Here is a 16,875-nt window from a genome sequence, read left to right as displayed (position 1 = left end):
TCAAGTCATTCGTTCCTACCATCACATTCATCTCATCCACCCTTTCACCTCTCTTGTGTGAGCACTTTGGCTAGACGTTTGGCTAATTTGTATGTGGGGGAATCAGTGCCAACCATAATGGCCCAGTCTGTTTATAGATTTTTGCTAGTTCATATATTCAGGGAATGGGGGGGGGTCTTGAGTTAGAAGGATTTAGTTTGTTAGTTCACTTCCAAGGGCCAAGTAGGAATCTTCTTAAGGAGCGTATGGAATGTTCTGATTTTGGAGCTGGCAGGATCATATTCTATACGGAGATAGGTAGACTAATCTGACAGTAAAGAAGAAGTAAGCTTTCATGTATAGTCAGTTTTCTTTAGAACTACAGTGGCATTTCCATTACCGCTTTAGTAATTATTATTTTACTGTTATTGTTTTTTTTTATTTCCTGCAGAGGTTGGAAATCTTCTTTAGACAGGTTGCTTTTTTGGAGGTTTAGCTTGGGAAAGAACATCGGCTACATCCAGTCTGATATTGTTGGCAATATGATTAGGAAGGTTGCGGATACTACGTTTTACCTGTGTCATTATTTCTTAAGAGGGTTTTTTTTTTGGTGCTACGGTGATATTGTGGCCCATAAAGAGTGGACTGATTGCTTTAGGATAAGGGATGGCAGGTTTATTACTGTTTTGAGTGGTATTTGAAGTTTGCAAGCTGAGTTCTTTTTTTAAACTTTCAAATTTTTTGATGTGCCGACATCATATTTTTTGGAATTCCGACAAAATGTGGCAGTTCTGCATTCCCCTGGAAATTTCACAGTTTGCATATCATGCAATTTCTTACCTTTTAATGATCACAGCACAGCTCAATCGATGAAGCATAGCAATTTTTAATTCCTCTCGAAATAACAAAATTTACATATCATGCAATTTCTTACCCTTTAAGAAAAGGTAAGAACACAAAGCGCAACTCAATAAAATTGGTGCTCATTACTGGTGTTTAAATTAATCCATTTCCATAATCAAACTCTTTCCCTTCCAACTGCCATTTCGTTAATGTGGTAGTCTACAGGAGACCACAGCGGACATATTGATGCATGACTGGGCATCTTGTCTCCGTTAGCAACCGGATGTGACATCACTGGAAAGGGGTTGAAATTGAAGTTATGTAAAATTTACGTGACGTGACGCTCGGCTCTGCTAGTGAGCAGAAGAGCGGCCAGCATTTTGTTTAGCGAGGCTCCATATCTCACTGGATACAGTACAGTCGCTTTGCAGATCATCTGCGGACAATTTGGTGCCCTCAACAGCTGCCTCATTGCCAGAGCAATTGCACCACAATAGTACGAAAGCAACCCTGCCTAGTGCACTAACAGTATTCTAAGGGAAGGGCCTTAGAATTGCAGCGTCTAGTACCAAGTGTCCTTGTCTAGACGCAGTTGTGGCCTTTAAGGGCACTTCCACGAGGCTCTCACATACGAGGATGTATTATTATTATTATACACCTCCAGGGTGTCCAAAGACTCATCAAGGGAGGGCACCTACTCTACAACTCTCCATCTCCACCAACTGCATCTATCTTCATCATCTACAACAATGCCATCTACTGACAACCACCACCACTAGTATTCTCACAGACAGTTACAAACATCCATGCCCACGGCGGGATATGAACCCGCAGCCTTTTGGCTGGAGAGCGGATACGCTAACCACCAGACCAAGCATGAACAGTGTTATATCCCGTGGGGGGGTGATGTTTCTTTTTATTTTATTTTTGTGCTCTTTCATATATATATATTCTGTTTTTTTTTTTTTTTTTTTACGCTCAATTGTTTGTTTCTGGTTCTATCAACTCTCTAACATTCAGTCTTAGTACACACCTTTGGCCTACTTCTTATTATAATGATAATATATTTCTGGTGCAAATAAAGGGAGGTGGTATTCTTATGGATGAACCAGCCTTTCTATTCTTTTGATAATTGATTCCTATTTCGACACACAGAAAATTTATTTGTACTGCGCCACCCCACGTCTAGATAATCGAAAGCGTAATATCCAGGAATCAATGATCAGAGAACACAATTCCACTATTACTTTAAAGACTTACTATATATTTCTATCCTTAAACACATAGCAGTCGTGCACCTATTCTAATAAATTAGGTTCCAGCTTAGATCCCATATTTTATGAGTGGTAAAGATGAAATTAAGTCAGGCAAGCACATACTTCAAATTAACACAAAAGATTTATTATACTAAAAAACATAGAAATTACACACACTTTAAGATCTTAACTCGCATTTAAATATCAAGATTAAACTCTTTCCTCTAGAACAACACAACTCAAACTTCATTAGCTTATCTGGCTACTTAGCAGAATATCTCAGGATTACACTCAGCTCACATCAATAGAACATACAATTTTATCAACTGAGATCAAACATAAACTCATATACATACAAAATATTATTCAACTCGATCATACAAATTAATCTCAGCTCCTTCTCTATAAAATTCCTGAATCCTTTTCTCTAAATTTCGTTACTCTAAATAAATCTTATCAAACTTCGTACACGTTCTCAAGGAACTTACGTTATCTCAATACACACATTTCTATGAGCTTACATTAACTAAACACATGTTCTCAAGGAACTAATTAAGATATCACAATCTGTTCTCGAGGGAACAAAGAAATTACTAAGCCACGTTTCCTTGGAACAAATATTAAACTCTCGCATTCGTTCGACATGAACACTTAATAAGACTATACACGTCCTTTCTTTATGAATCCAAAATGTGAAGACAAAGAATTTGTTACTGGGACTGAAGTCATACTTTCCTACTCAGCTCAATATCTGGAATGATGGTTCCTCTTTCCTGTTTCATAGACCCTTATATTGGGAGACCGTACTGCATACCACAGGTGGGCGTTGAGTCTTCGTCAGTAACATACAGGATGTTCCTGATTCCTTACCTGCCTTGACTATCACAGGAGTGCATACTTTCTGACTACACGACATCATTCCATAGGTTTACTACCTTAGAGGTCTCCGTGAGTTTCAGCGTCTACATACTGGAACACAAGAGGGTGAAAGTAAAGGGGGATCTCATCATTGGCCTACTGAAAAAGAGCAGGGTCAGAGTGCCCCAGTAGAGAAGAGAAAGAAGGGAGGTGAAGTGACAGAGAGGTTGAGGTGGGGAAGTGAGGGGAAAAGATGAGGAGAGGGAATAGGATGGGAAGGGCATGTGGGGAGTAGGGAAAAGGAAGTGTAGGCCTCAGCTCATATCTCACATCTTGCTGGCTCCAATCTATCAGATGATAACTTTTCACCATCATGCTCGACCCCCTGGCTCACAAGATCGAAAAGATCACGGAGGTAGCTGGTGCCCAGGTGACCCACCCTTTCAGGGCAGCCCGCCTCGAGTAGGCCTGCGCTGCCTGGGTTTTTCCTCTGAACTACCTCTGTGGGAGACCAGGGAACAAAACAGACCTCAGGGGGTGTATGCAGAGACCAAGAAAATGACTAGGAATGGAGCTGCTGCTGCTGCTGCAGATGGAGATCTTAAAGCAGCAGCAGGCAGAACTTGTTGGTGTTGTGTCTGACATTGCACAGGATTGGAGGTGAACACCACTTGATCTTAAATGTGGTGTCTCCCTTTCGAGATGTAAAAACCTCTTTGAGGAACCGTAGAAGTGTATAAAACGATCCGGGAGAGATCCAACAGATTGGTAGGATAAGTAGGATTAGAAAATTTCTTTCTTACCTTCCAGATGTGGTACTTAAGCTCATTAATTATAAATACCACTAACTTCTGCTTGTTGTTAGCTGGGGGAGCGAACTGCAGGAAGATGACTTGCTCCTGCAGTAGGAGGGGGGATGCAGAGCACGTTGCTTAGCCTCCTCCAGATAAAGATGGAAATGGGACACTAGTAGAAGGTGTGCTCTACGGTGTCCAGGCTCCTGCAGAAGTCACAAAAGGGGTTTTGGGTGTTGTGGAACCGCCAGATGTTGGTGTTGACTGGAAGCCTCAATGTTTGGAGAGTTGGCCGAAGAGGATCTCCAGATCCAGAACATCGGTACGAAGGATGTTAAAGAAATGTTTGTACCATGTATGACTGTTCCAGATCCCAGCGATGTTCACACCTGATGAGCGGAGGTGTTGCATAAGCTGGCACAGTATGTTGTAATCTTCTGGAACAATGTCTGCCTTGGGACGCTGGTGGACTGGGATCCCAAAAAGGGAAAGCTTGAAACCCAAGAAATACCGCACAGGGTAGGTGCAGGGATGTGTAGTCTGCAGTACCCTGTTTAGATGGAAAGCGGTATTGCTTAGGTATCTGATGTTAAGGGAGGGGAGGCCGAAGCCCGCAAGCTTCTCTGGAAGTTCAAGGATCTTAATGTCAACTTCCTGGCATAGACTGCCCCAGAAAAACTTCAGGGGCTTCCTGTAAAGCCAGATTTCCTGATCCTTGCTGATGTTGGTAATGTTCAGGACATGCTGAAGCACAGGGCATATGATGGTTTTAATGACAGAGGCCCTGGAGGAGAGTGACAGCTGTCCATTTTTCCAGTCCTTGAGTTTCTTGATGGTGTTGTCGTCAAGATGTTCTATGTTGAGCACGGGCTGGAGTTCAAATGGGACCCCCAATATAGTGAGGGGGGCCGGCAGTAGGGACGAGTCCTGCAGGGATGTTGTCCAGGTTCTAGACTCCATACGTTTTGATCATAGTTTTGTCGGCATTGGATGTTAACCCCGACATTTTGAACTTGTCTAAGATGTAAAAGTTCAGCATAGAGTCTTTGTCCCTAAGAGTGCCCACTGTGTCATCCATGTAAGTGATTACCTTGGAATCATCCATGGTGAGAGGAAGTGGGATTCCTCTAACCACTTGAGAGTTGTTGACAGCCCACAAGAATGGTTCAAGGGCTAGTGCAAAGAGCAGTGGACTAAGGGGTCCTTATTTGACCCCTTTCTGGATGGTAATGGGGTCAGATAGGTGGTTAATGAGGAGGCGAGTGGAGCTGTTGTTGTAGCCTTCTCTGATGATGTTGAGAAGTCCACTGCTGACCCTGACTTTCTCCAAGATGTTGAAGAGAAAGGAATGCCAGATGCTGTCGAACGCTAAGTTGAGACCAATAGTCTACAATGCCATAGAATAGTTCTTGATGTTAACTAGACGTAGCACTTCTCTGATGAGGATGAGATTGAACTCCATTGATCGACCAGGAATACCATACACATGTACGTTTGATGATGTACCTCATCCCGATCTTCAGTCTGTTGTTGAGAACATGGGCGAGGATCTTATAGTCCATGTTCGACAGGCTGATGGGGTGCCAGTTCTTAATGATGGAAGGGTCCCTGTTGGTCCTTCATCATTCAGGATGAGGATGGTATGACATTCCAGAAATTCCTGTGGCATGTTTCTGGTGGTAAGGAAGGTGTTGAAAATTGCCACAAGAATGGGCAGGATGTGGTCTCAGGCCTCTTGGTAGAGTTTCGTCCTTAAGCCATCTGGCCCAAGCAATTTCTTTATACGGCATTGTTTGAAGGCTAATGTTATTTCGGCAGCTGTAAAAGGTGAATCCAACCCATCTTGGATGTGCGCAGCAAAGGGGTTAACGTTCCAACAGGAGTAATCCTGGGGGCCACTGTTGTCTTGATAGAGTTGACTGTAGTACCTCCAGAAGGCCTTCATGATGTTAGGTGTTGTGGTGTGGTCACACCCGCCTTTATTGATGGTAGTAATGGTTTGTTCCTGCCGGAAGTTGACGTATCACCTGTTATAGAAAGTGACGATTGCCTATCTTCCGAGCAGAGGTGGAGACTGATCTTGATGTTCTTTTCTTCCACCTGCTTTTGTTTCTCGAATTCAATGTCAAGATTAATGTCATGGATGGCGTTGTGACATGGAAAGCCTTGGCATTCGCTGGCCATGAACCAGCTGCTCTCCTTGTAGAGGTCACAGAGCAAAGCTATTCTGAGGAAGGCATGTTGACCCCATTTTTTCATGTTGTTTTTGATGTTAGTTTTGAGTCGTTCCCATGCCTCCCAGTCCCAGCCAGTGGTGCTCCAGGTGGAGCACAGTTGATTAAGCTTGACCGAGAACAGGGATGGGAAGTCTGGTGGTAACTTTCAGGTGCCCGGACCAACATCTATAGCTTCTAAGGAATGATACCTGAGCACGACTAATTTATGGTCCAAGATGAATAGTTGATTGGAACATGCCTTATTGTCTTGGCTCTGGAGACAAGGAAAGGTGATAAACAGAGGCAGTCGATCCGTGTGCCGATGCCTTAGCCTGTCCAAGTATAATCCCGACAGTAGGGGTTGTGAGCCCTCCAGATATCTGTCAACTGGAGATTCCTATGGTGAATTTCCAATTCCCTGTAGCCAGCTGTACCTGTAAGTACCCTGCTGCTACTTGTGCCGAAGCTCCAATATGATTGTACGGGATACTTATGGCTCAGTTCCTGCACGTCTTTGTAGTGAAAGAAGTGTGTTTCCTGCAGGAACAGGAGCCGGATGTTAACGCCTAGCATAATATTCCACACCTCCTGTTGTTTAGATGGTGAACGGAGCCCTCTGATGTTGAGGGTGGTAACACAGATGGGGTGGTGACATTATGATGTTTTAAGTAATTTAAACCCAGCCTGAGTCTTTAATGCGTAATTTTCTTACATACCGTGTGAGGTCTTTGATCTGTAGGGGGGTAGAATATCCTGTACCCTGCAGACCGGCCTCCAGCCTTGCACATGAGTTCGAGAGAACCTTGAATTCATGCTGGGTGTTGACGATCTTGAAGCTGGTGATTTTGTCGTCCTTGATCTTGTATTTGTACAAGTTAAACTGGAAGTTGGTCAGTTTTTGGATTCTGGAGACATTTTTTGTGAGAAGAAGGGGCTTCCACCTCCATCTTGGACTCTGATGTTGTTGAGTCTAGACCTCCCTTGTTGCAACTTTGCTATTGTTTTTTCTCCTGTTTTGGAGAAGCCGCCTCTTTTCGTTTTTTAGGGAGGTCCTTGGTGGAAGAAGAAGTTGTTTCCCCTCTTTTGTGTTCAACTCCTCTGTAGGGGTGGGTGCTGGCTACTGTGGGGAAGATCTAAATAGCGTGTGCAGAAGAAGCTTCCTCTGATGTTGAGGGGGGATAGCTGATGTTGCACTATCCATGGCTTCCTCTGTGCTCCCCTCGGCTGTGTGTTGTTCTTGTTCCTGTTCCGATGGTGGTGGTGGTAGAATGATGCAAGTGTCTGAGGGGGGGGGGGACTGCTTCCTCAACAGATGTTGTTGCTGGGGGAAAACTGTCTCTTCTGATGGTGTTGTTGCAGTTGGATGCTTCTTTATTTTTCCCAGCCCTTTTTGTGTGAATGTTTTCTCCCCTGTGGTGGTGGGTATTACCGGAAATTCACTGGTGTCTTTTGCAGGCTGCAGATTCAATGGCTCGATAGGTGCCAATGCCCTCTCTGCAAATGTGTGCAGAGAGCAAGATGTAATTTTGTGCTCCATGCTGGAGCGCTTTCAGCAGGGGTGTGGGCACTGGTTGGATATGTGCCCGACACCGACGCAGTTAAAGCACTTGGCTCGGGGCAGTCGCTACCCAGATATTCCACCGAGCCACATCGCAGACACTGTCTTTGCATTCTGGGACAGTTCACCATTACACGTAATGTGCCAATGGTAACAAGGTTTGGCACAGGCTGTTGCATGTCCATGGTGAAGGTGACTTCACCGGAGAACCAGGCGGGGGCTTCCTGGGAGATGCTCTTCTTTATGTTGCTCACTTTCCCCCACTTATTGAATGTTTGAATGAGCACATCGTCTCTGGCTTTGATATACTCCATGATGAAGCAGCTGATTCTTAACTGGTGCACTTGGGACCCAACCATGGTGGGGGTAACCTGCTTCCATTGTACTTGGAAGCTCTCTAAAAGTTTCATGTTTTTCACTCGTCATCATGTTTTTGACTATAAACAGAAATCTACCTCCTCCATAGGTGGTGAAAGAGAAGATGTTCTGAGCTCCTACTAGTTCCTTAAGGACTTTGGTTAGGACTCTGGGGTCCTCTTACCCTGGAATCTCCATTCCTAAGGTCCAGGTCCTGGGGGATGGGATCACTCGACTCATTTCCTGTCTCTGCGTCTAAAAGAAAAGAAAAAAGAGAATTAGAGTCCAAAGACTCTAAAAATAATCCCGTAGCACTATAAAGCACTACTAGCAAGTTAAAGGTTAGTAAATAAATAACAAAGGTAGTAAAAAAAAATGTTAGAAAATAACACAACAAATTTAACACAAGTAAAAAAGCACTGAAATCAACCTGGGCTGGCACAAGCGCAAAAGCTCATAGCTAAGAGATGAGAGATAAAAGAGTGTTTTCGGCTCTACTTTCAATTTTGTATCTCACGCATTCTTCTCTTTTCGTGAACAGCGCATGTCTCTTTGACAACTAGCACCAAATTCACTGCCAACTATCGTCTTTGCCACATTGCGGGATGGGCAGTGTGGATTCAAGCGGATGATATTTTTTGTGTGCATTACTCATACTTAGAATCTCGTGTCTTGCCCTAGGCAGGCACTCTAAATAAGGGGATTAAGTTCCAAGGTCTCATGCATAGTTTACAGCATACATATAAATTACCAAGAATTAATCCTTTTTGTGAACAGTACAGCTTACAATTCAAAGTTGTTACTTACAGTATATCTTACAATTTATTTTACAATTAACTGGTGTACAATATTAGACTAAATTTTACTATTTAGTTCTGATTAACAAGAATTTGCTTTAGGAATGGCAGATCATGTTAAGTTCTAAATGAGATACTGTAATTGTACAGTTCTTCTCATTAAGAATTTATTAAGTATCTAGACAAGCACTTGTACCAAACTCCATTTCCTACCTTAGTAAAACCTATGGCCTTTCAGGGCGCTCCTACGAGGACATCATTTAACAGGATGTATGAAATTTTATGCTGCTCATGGAAAATTCGTCAGGGAAATAAGGCAATTATTATCGGCCAAAAGTGTGTGTGTGTGTGTGTGTGTGTGTGTGTGTGTGTGTGTGTGTGTGTGTGTGTGTGTGTGTGTGTGTGTGTGTGTGTGTGTGTGTGTGTGTGTGTAATTTTTGGTCTCTATAGGTGGGGGGAGTGGGACAAAGGGCATCCATGTTAAGTTCGTAGTCATTGTTATGATGAATGGAGTAAGATAAAGATAAGAGCTATATTTTTCTTTCATCTCACAATGCACTTAGCGAATGGAACAGTTTACATGTCGAATCCAAGTGCTTGTAGTAGTCATAGTTTTCATGGGCAGATTAATGGGGATGAAAGATAAAAGTTGTGGAGGTGAGTTTAATGATTGTCAGCAGATAAATAGGGATTAAAAAGAAATGTCATCGGTATTTGAATGGGGATGTCAGCAACATCCCACTGAACACACTTGGATAAAGGAATAAACTAAATTTATTATAATCTAGCCAAGTGAAAAATAAACTTTCAATATCTTTCTCTAAATCCAGAGTAATTTAATGAAAAGGTGGCACACCGTTTGGCAACTCCTATAGGTAAAGATTACCTTATGATTGTTTCTGCCTGGTATCCCCACCTCTGGGCCTGGCTCCCACTGAAGAGACCTCAATAAAGATCGAAACTAGTCTGGGTAGTGGCTCTTCCCTTAATGCATAACATTATAAATATCTGCAAGGAGATGTGTTTTGCATTATGGGAGATATACTGAGATACGAGTGATGTTAGCTTGGTCTACCTTTGCTACGAGTTGCCCTGTGTTTTACTACCTGACCCCAGTCCTGAAGATATTTTCAGGCGCAAACTTTGTTTGCTCACACTTGGATAAAGGATTAAACTAAAGTTATGATATTCCCATTTATCTACCTAAAGAGGAGATGTTAGTTCTGATAACATTAAAAATATTAGTTCTAAAGAAAATCTTTTTTCTTGATGGGGATGCCAGCACCTTTCCACTGACATCCCATTCATTACCTAGAAATATTTCACAAGATTTAGTTTATACTCTTAACATTTTCCAATGAGTTCAATATAGAAAATATTCGTTACTCACTGTTTCTTGATTACATTACTTCAAAATAGCTGGTAATGCAAAAGAGTCTTAAGAAAGGACACCATACGAAGCACAGCTCCATACATCTGATAAGGTGTTAGCCTGGATATGACACCATGCCTCCCTAAACTTACCATGTAGTCTTTTGTCACCAGATATACACAAGCAGTCTTTGTATAATGTTTCTAAATGTCCCAAAATAAATAATCTTTATCGAATTGAATAAAATCTTGAAAGTCTAATTTTACCATTAATGAATTTAGATGGTTAGCAATAATTCTTCCCTTGATATGAATGGCTAGTAATTCAGTTTTCAAAAATAGTAAATGATTATCAATGTCGTACATTTTTGGTAAAAATCTCTCAGCTTCTTTAAAACTAATAGAGAAAACTTTACTTCCACTAAATCCTGTATCATTGACCATTAGTTCACTATCTTGGGATTTGAGAATTAACAGTCTCCGACATCAAATTTGTAGTCAACTCTTCTTTGCCATTAGGAGAGGATATCAGACCACTTCCTGTGTAACTTTTTCCAAGTGGTTCTGGATAACCACATAACAACGTATGTAGCTTCTAAGATAATAATTGGTTTCTATCCTTTTCGAGCTATGTGAGAAGTTTTGTCTCATGCTATTTTCCTGAAGAAAGAAAATTTCAAAGACTTGTGGCTCACCCATAATTTTACACTACTGGACACAAAACACTACAATGCAATACGATACCTGCACTGCATGAATAATTGCAGTAACTGAAAAGGCACTCGACTCAATTGTTATTCCTTATAGTACTGTTTACCCCACCCTGACCATTTCTTCAAAATGTAACTTTCACACAGATGACTTATGGACATGTAGCATGTTGGTGGATATGATGTTGATGTGATTTTATCTTACTTTATGACATCATAGGGCAAAGTTTATCTGTGGCTCGAATGGTTTTCTATATTATTTATCCTTATTATGTTAAGTATTTTTTCTAACACAAATAAAGTAATTATTTATTATTGTTTCAACTGAACATTAGGTCTGATACTATACTTTTCATGTTAATTCTTCTCCACTAAAATTCTAGCCATTAATTTAACCACCCAACCTGTCAAGACATAAATATTCGTCCAGGTTACCAAGGATGTGAAGTGCATATTAAAATTGTAATACCATTGATATTATATTACATTGAAATATACAACGGATGTGAAGTGCAGAGGAGTGATGTATTTTATCCATATTGACGGCGACATGGTTAACATCCGAAGTTTGTGAAGAAATTTCACTGTGAAAGGAAGTAGGATTTCATTTTTACCTAAATCAAAAAAAATACTTTGCAGACCAGGTACCAGATTTAAACATCTTAGAGTACTGTGTGACTATACTTTTTTTGTACTCATTGTCTGCAAACTCACAAATTTCTTTTGGTTTTTCTACTCTTACAGTCAAAATGCAAAAATGTAAGACCCATTTCCTAAAGTTTTTTCTGCCCACGAACATTAGGTTAACCTGTCTTCTCATTCCCCCAAAATTTGTAATTGTGCTATCTGCACAGTATGATCATTTTTTTTTGCTCAGAAATTATCACTATCAATTTGAGATAAGTGACAATACAAGTAGATATCTGCAAAAGTGATATTAGAAATTCTCGATGCAGTTTTCAAAAATAAAGAGAAGATACATTTTCTTTTCTTTTCACACAATCGTACATGATAAATGTTTTAGTTCAAGTGACTGCGAGTTGAAACCTATTTCACAACTTTACCACCCATACTATTCTACTGTGAGGGAATTAAAAACAGAGGCCATAGCAAATAACATAATTGTGGTTTTGTGAATTAAGTACAAATGAACTGAAAAGTGACAATTTTGTTACTATATCTGTAGATACCTCCACCAGACTAGAATATAACAGTCATACTTAAAGTACAACTGTTAGAATTTGGTTATTTTACAAAGAGACAGTAGATATTTTAACCCATCACGTTACTAAAATTTAAAAATTTGGTGTAGAAAAATAAAAAGGTATCGTACTGTGCAGATAACACAAATACAAATTTTGGGGAGTGAGAAGACAGGAAAACTTAATGTTTCGTACAATGTAACAAGAAGAAACAGGCAGAAAACTTTTATGTTGCTTTCAAAAATAAAGAGAAGGTATATTTTTCTTTTCTTTTCACACATTTGTACATGATAAAAGTTTAAAAACATGACTGTCAGTCAATACGTTTTTTTTTCAAAACTTGCCAACCCATACTATTCCACTGGGAGAACAAAACAAAAGACAGCAGTTATAGCTAATAATGTAATTGTGTCTTTTGAAATGAATAAAGTACAAAATGAATTAAATAGCGACAATTTTATTGCTATATCTGTAGATGTATCCAACAGTCTAGTATCTTTGTTCATCAGTTTGGAATTAAAATGACTGTAAGAATTTGGTGACTTTACAGAGAGACAGCAGATAATTTAACCCAAAAACGTGACTTAAACTCTTAAAACGTTTAGCATAGAAAAAAAAGAGAATCGTACTCTGCAGATAATACAAATACAGATTTTGGGGGAATTAGAAGACAGGTTAACCTAATGTTCATACAAAGTAAAAACAAGAAATAGGTTTTACATTTTCACATTTTGACTGGAAGAGTATAAAAACCAAAAGAAATTTGTTCATTTGCAGACAATGAGTACAAAAAAAATTATAGTCACACAGTACTCTAAGATGTTTAAATCTAGTACCTGGTCTGAAAAGTATTCTTTTGATTTGGGTCGGAATGCAATCCTCCTTCCTTTCACAGTGTGAAAGTTCTTTCCCCAAACTTCGGATGTTAAATTAATAGCCAGAATTTTAGTGGAGAAGATTTAACATGAAAAGTATAGTATCAGATTCTAATGTTCAGTTGTAACAATAACAACAACAATAAATAATTACTTTATTTTTGTTGAAAAAAAATACTTAACATAATAAGGATAAATAATACAGAAACCCATTCGAGCCACAGATAAACCTTGCCCTATGATGTTACAAAGTAAGATAAAATCACATCAACATCATATCCAACAGCATGCAAAAACATGTCCATGAGTCATCTGCGAGAAAGTTACATTTTGAAGAAATGGTCAAGGTAGGGTAAACAGTACTATAAGGAATAACAATCATGTCGAGTGCCTTTTCAGTTATTTTATTTCTTAAAATGGCACAAAACAAAACTTTTCACATAGCTCTAAAAGGATGGAAACCACTTATTTTCTTAGAAGATATGTACGCTGTTATGTACGTATCCAGGACCACTTGGAAAAAGTTAAACAGGAAGTGGTCTGGTATCCTCTCCTAATTGCAAAGAAGAGTTGACTACAAATTTGATGTCGGAGACTGTTAATTCTCAAATGCCAAGATAGTGAACTAATGGTCAATGATACAGGATTTGGTGGAAGTAAAATTTTCTCTATTAGTTGTGAAGAAACTGAAAGATTTTCACAAAAAATGTACGACATTATATATAATCATTTACAATTTTTGGAAACTGAATTACCAGCTATTCATATCATGGGAGAATTATCACTAACCATCTAGATTCATCAATGGTAAAATTAGACTTTCAAAATTTTATTCAATTCAATAAAGATTCTTCGTTTTGGGACATTTACAAACATTATACAAAGAGTGCTTGTGTATATCTGGTGACAAAAGAATACATGGAAAGTTTAGGGAGGCATGGTGTCAAATTATTGCATTGGATAGGAGACTGGCTATCTGATAGGTATCAACAAGTTGTGTATGGGAATATCCAGGATATCCAGGAAAAAGAAAGTCACTGGTGGAGTGCCTCAGGGGTCTGTTTTTCGGCTATTACTGTTTAACTTGTATATTAATGATACTGGTGAATATTTGGATGGAGATATTCAGTTGTTTGCAGATGATGAAAAATTGGGATGAACCATGAAGAATAGTGAAGATATTGTGGCCTTACAAGAAGACTTGAATAAATTGAGTGATGGCATGGAAATGTGAGTTCAACGTTGGAAAAGTAAGGTTTTAAAATTTGGAAAACAAAGATGGGTTGCAGAATTTATGCTTGGTGAGTATATATTGTTGGAGGTGGAGGAAATGAGAAATCTGGGGGTGATAGAGGATAAGGATCTGAAATTTAGGGTGCACATAGCCAAAATTGTGGCTATGTGTACACAACACAAATGCTTCTGGGAATGATGCGGAGGACACTGACATGTAGAAGGAGGGAAATTCTTGTTCCTTTGTATAAGGCTTTGATTAGGCCACACATGGACTATTGTGCCCAGATTTGGTCACCTGGTTTCAGAAGGATGAAGAGATGTTGGAAAGGATCCAAAGGTGACTGACTAAGGTAGTTTCTGACCTTTGTAATGTTGAATATGAGGAAAGATTGAGAAGATGCAATTTGCAAAGTCTGGTGGACAGGGGGAAGAGGGGAGATAGAGACCTACAAGTTGGTAAGGGGTTGTTATAGGATCAATGCTGGAGATGTTCTACAGAAAATAGTGGGAGATCAGGGAGAACCAGAGATCATCCCTGGAAACTGCATAAAGAAGTGTGAGTAGGGCAGTGAGAGGCAGGTTTTTTGTGCAGAGTTGTAAATGATTGGAATGCCTTGCCTGAGTGTGGTGTCTGAAAGGAGTTTCAATGCATTTAAAACATGGTATGATGAGCTGTGTGTGTGGTAAAAGGACTTCCCAAATGAGTCTTTGACTCCATGAGGTCTTGGGATAATAATAATAATATCCAGGCTAACACCTTATCAGATGTATGGAGATGTGCTTCCTATGGTGTCCGATCTTAAGACTTTTGCATGACCAGCTATTTTGATGTGGTGTAATCAAGAAACCGTGAGTAACAAACATTTTCTTTATTGACCTCATTGGAAAATGTTAAGAGTGTAAACTAAATGTTGTGAAATATTTCTAGGTAATCACATGCTCCAATTTTTTTCTCTGTGAAGATACTTGAAATAATATTTCAGCAAAATAAAATATGCATTTGTAAGCTTAAATGAACAAAAGTTTTGTGTTGATGTGTTTTCCGTATGAAATATTTATTCATTTATTCTGTTTAGAAGTTAATATATAAATCCATAACTTTATACCTTCATGCAATTCTGTTTAATTATTGTTAAAAAATTAACATTTCTTTAGGAAACATAATGAACTCTAAGATCTAGAAAATGACATCAATATGAGACCATATGTGTAAAAATCAGTGGCATAGACGTTTTTAATCAGAATTATTAATACAGATCAAAAAACATAATACGAGAAAACATAAATGTAAAAAAATATATATAACTACTGTGAAATTAATGCCAGGAATGGAGTAAAAAACATGGGGAAAACTGATATCCTGTAGTTAATTATTTTAGGAAACTGTCTAATGCTACCGATTGATATTGTTTGAGTTATATATGTAAAATGATTATTGGAAACATAGATTTCTGCTTAGTTATGCATGCAAAAAATATTAAGATTGTTACTCAGTTATTCTGTTTTAGATGTCACTGAGAACCAAATAGGAGTAAGTTTAAAAATCAAAATTAATAGGCAAACCTGTTCATGAAAAAAAAAAACGATATTGGTTGTCCATGTTACATACCCTACTCTAAACAGCCTATATAGTTTTTTCAGTTTTTCAGACCTGATGAGAGTGCAGAAGCAAGGAAGTCTATATCGGTTTGTGCTGATGCCCAGATGGCTAGATTTTTGTCTAAGCTGAGCTGTTTTTCGCTGTTCACATTAAAGTGATGTTCTCAGATTAAGCGTGAAAATTCTCTTTTTAATACTTTTATAAATTTCTCTAGGTTGGTTTTATTGGTGAAGTATTTGATGTTAATGCAGTGGTTTTAGTTGTCTATTCCATTTAAATTTTTGTTACTGACGATGAAACTTATTATATGAAGGTCAGAACAGCTTTCCTCTTCGTATTTCCATTCAGAAACCCGGGATAAAATAGTGCTATTTACCATTGTTAGATCGATGAAGCTGCTTCCGCTGGGATTTTTGAATGATGGAGTGTTGCAGTCGTATTTAGTATGTGTAGGGAATTTGATTCTATGAACGCTTCCAAATTTTTACCTCTATTGTTTGTGCTCTCGATAAACCATAAAACCAAATGGGCGTTGCTATCTATTCCCATAATTACGCCGTGGTTGATGGCAAAATCCCCGATGTTGCTCATTTTTTCTAAGTCATATTTTATGTCAGCATGATAGTTTAGATACATACTTGCAGCGAAAGTTTTAATTCCTCTGTTATGGGGGATTTCAACTATGGTAATATTGATTGAAAGGAGGAGAGGACACATGTGAGGAAAGAAATGGATTTTATTCAATTATTAAGGGATAACTATCTGAGACAGCATGTAATTGAAAATACTATGGTTGTGAGAGTGCTTGATCTGGTAATAGCATCTGAGAATTTGACAGTAATGAATATGACCATGTTGCCACCTATTGGTGAGAGTGATCATACAACTTTGTGTATGATCACTCCTTTAGCCACCTTAAAAGTGATCCACATCTTTAGCCACCTGGGAGGTGCTAAAGGTGTGGAATTTACAATTAAGATAGGATATATGTAAAATTACCGTGCTGGCAAGTATGACAAGCTTAGGAGATTGCTTGGATCAGTGCCATGGCATATACAACTGCAAGGGCTGGACGTCGATAGAGCATGGGAAGTGGTCAAGGAGCATTTACAGGAGGTTATGGCTGATTGTATATGTAGGGTCCGAATAGTAAAACAAGTAGGGGTTAAATGGATGAATAACATCATTAAGCTTGAGCTGCAAAAAAAGAAATAAATGTGGAC

At 39.1% G+C, this 16,875-nt stretch overlaps 1 protein-coding gene across 1 annotated transcript in view; it reads left to right on the top strand.

Annotated features, from left to right (window-relative positions):
- The window catches only part of LOC150092465 (uncharacterized), a 195,787-nt gene extending 179,858 nt beyond the window's left edge, over positions 1-15,929 (top strand). The window contains exon 6 of the mRNA XM_090414868.1: positions 15,867-15,929. Coding sequence (XP_090270994.1) covers positions 15,867-15,929 — 63 coding nt within the window. The remainder of the gene's footprint in view (positions 1-15,866) is intronic.
- The last annotated feature ends 946 nt before the right edge of the window (positions 15,930-16,875 follow it).

This window comes from Typopeltis vanoorti, chromosome 26, assembly GCF_054136105.1.
Source record: "Typopeltis vanoorti isolate ZY-2024b chromosome 26, IOZ_Tvanoo_1.0, whole genome shotgun sequence".
In the NCBI taxonomy this organism is placed as follows: domain Eukaryota; kingdom Metazoa; phylum Arthropoda; class Arachnida; order Uropygi; family Thelyphonidae; genus Typopeltis; species Typopeltis vanoorti.
Note: the sequence above shows the minus strand (reverse complement) of the source record. Positions and strands in the feature narration are given on the sequence as shown.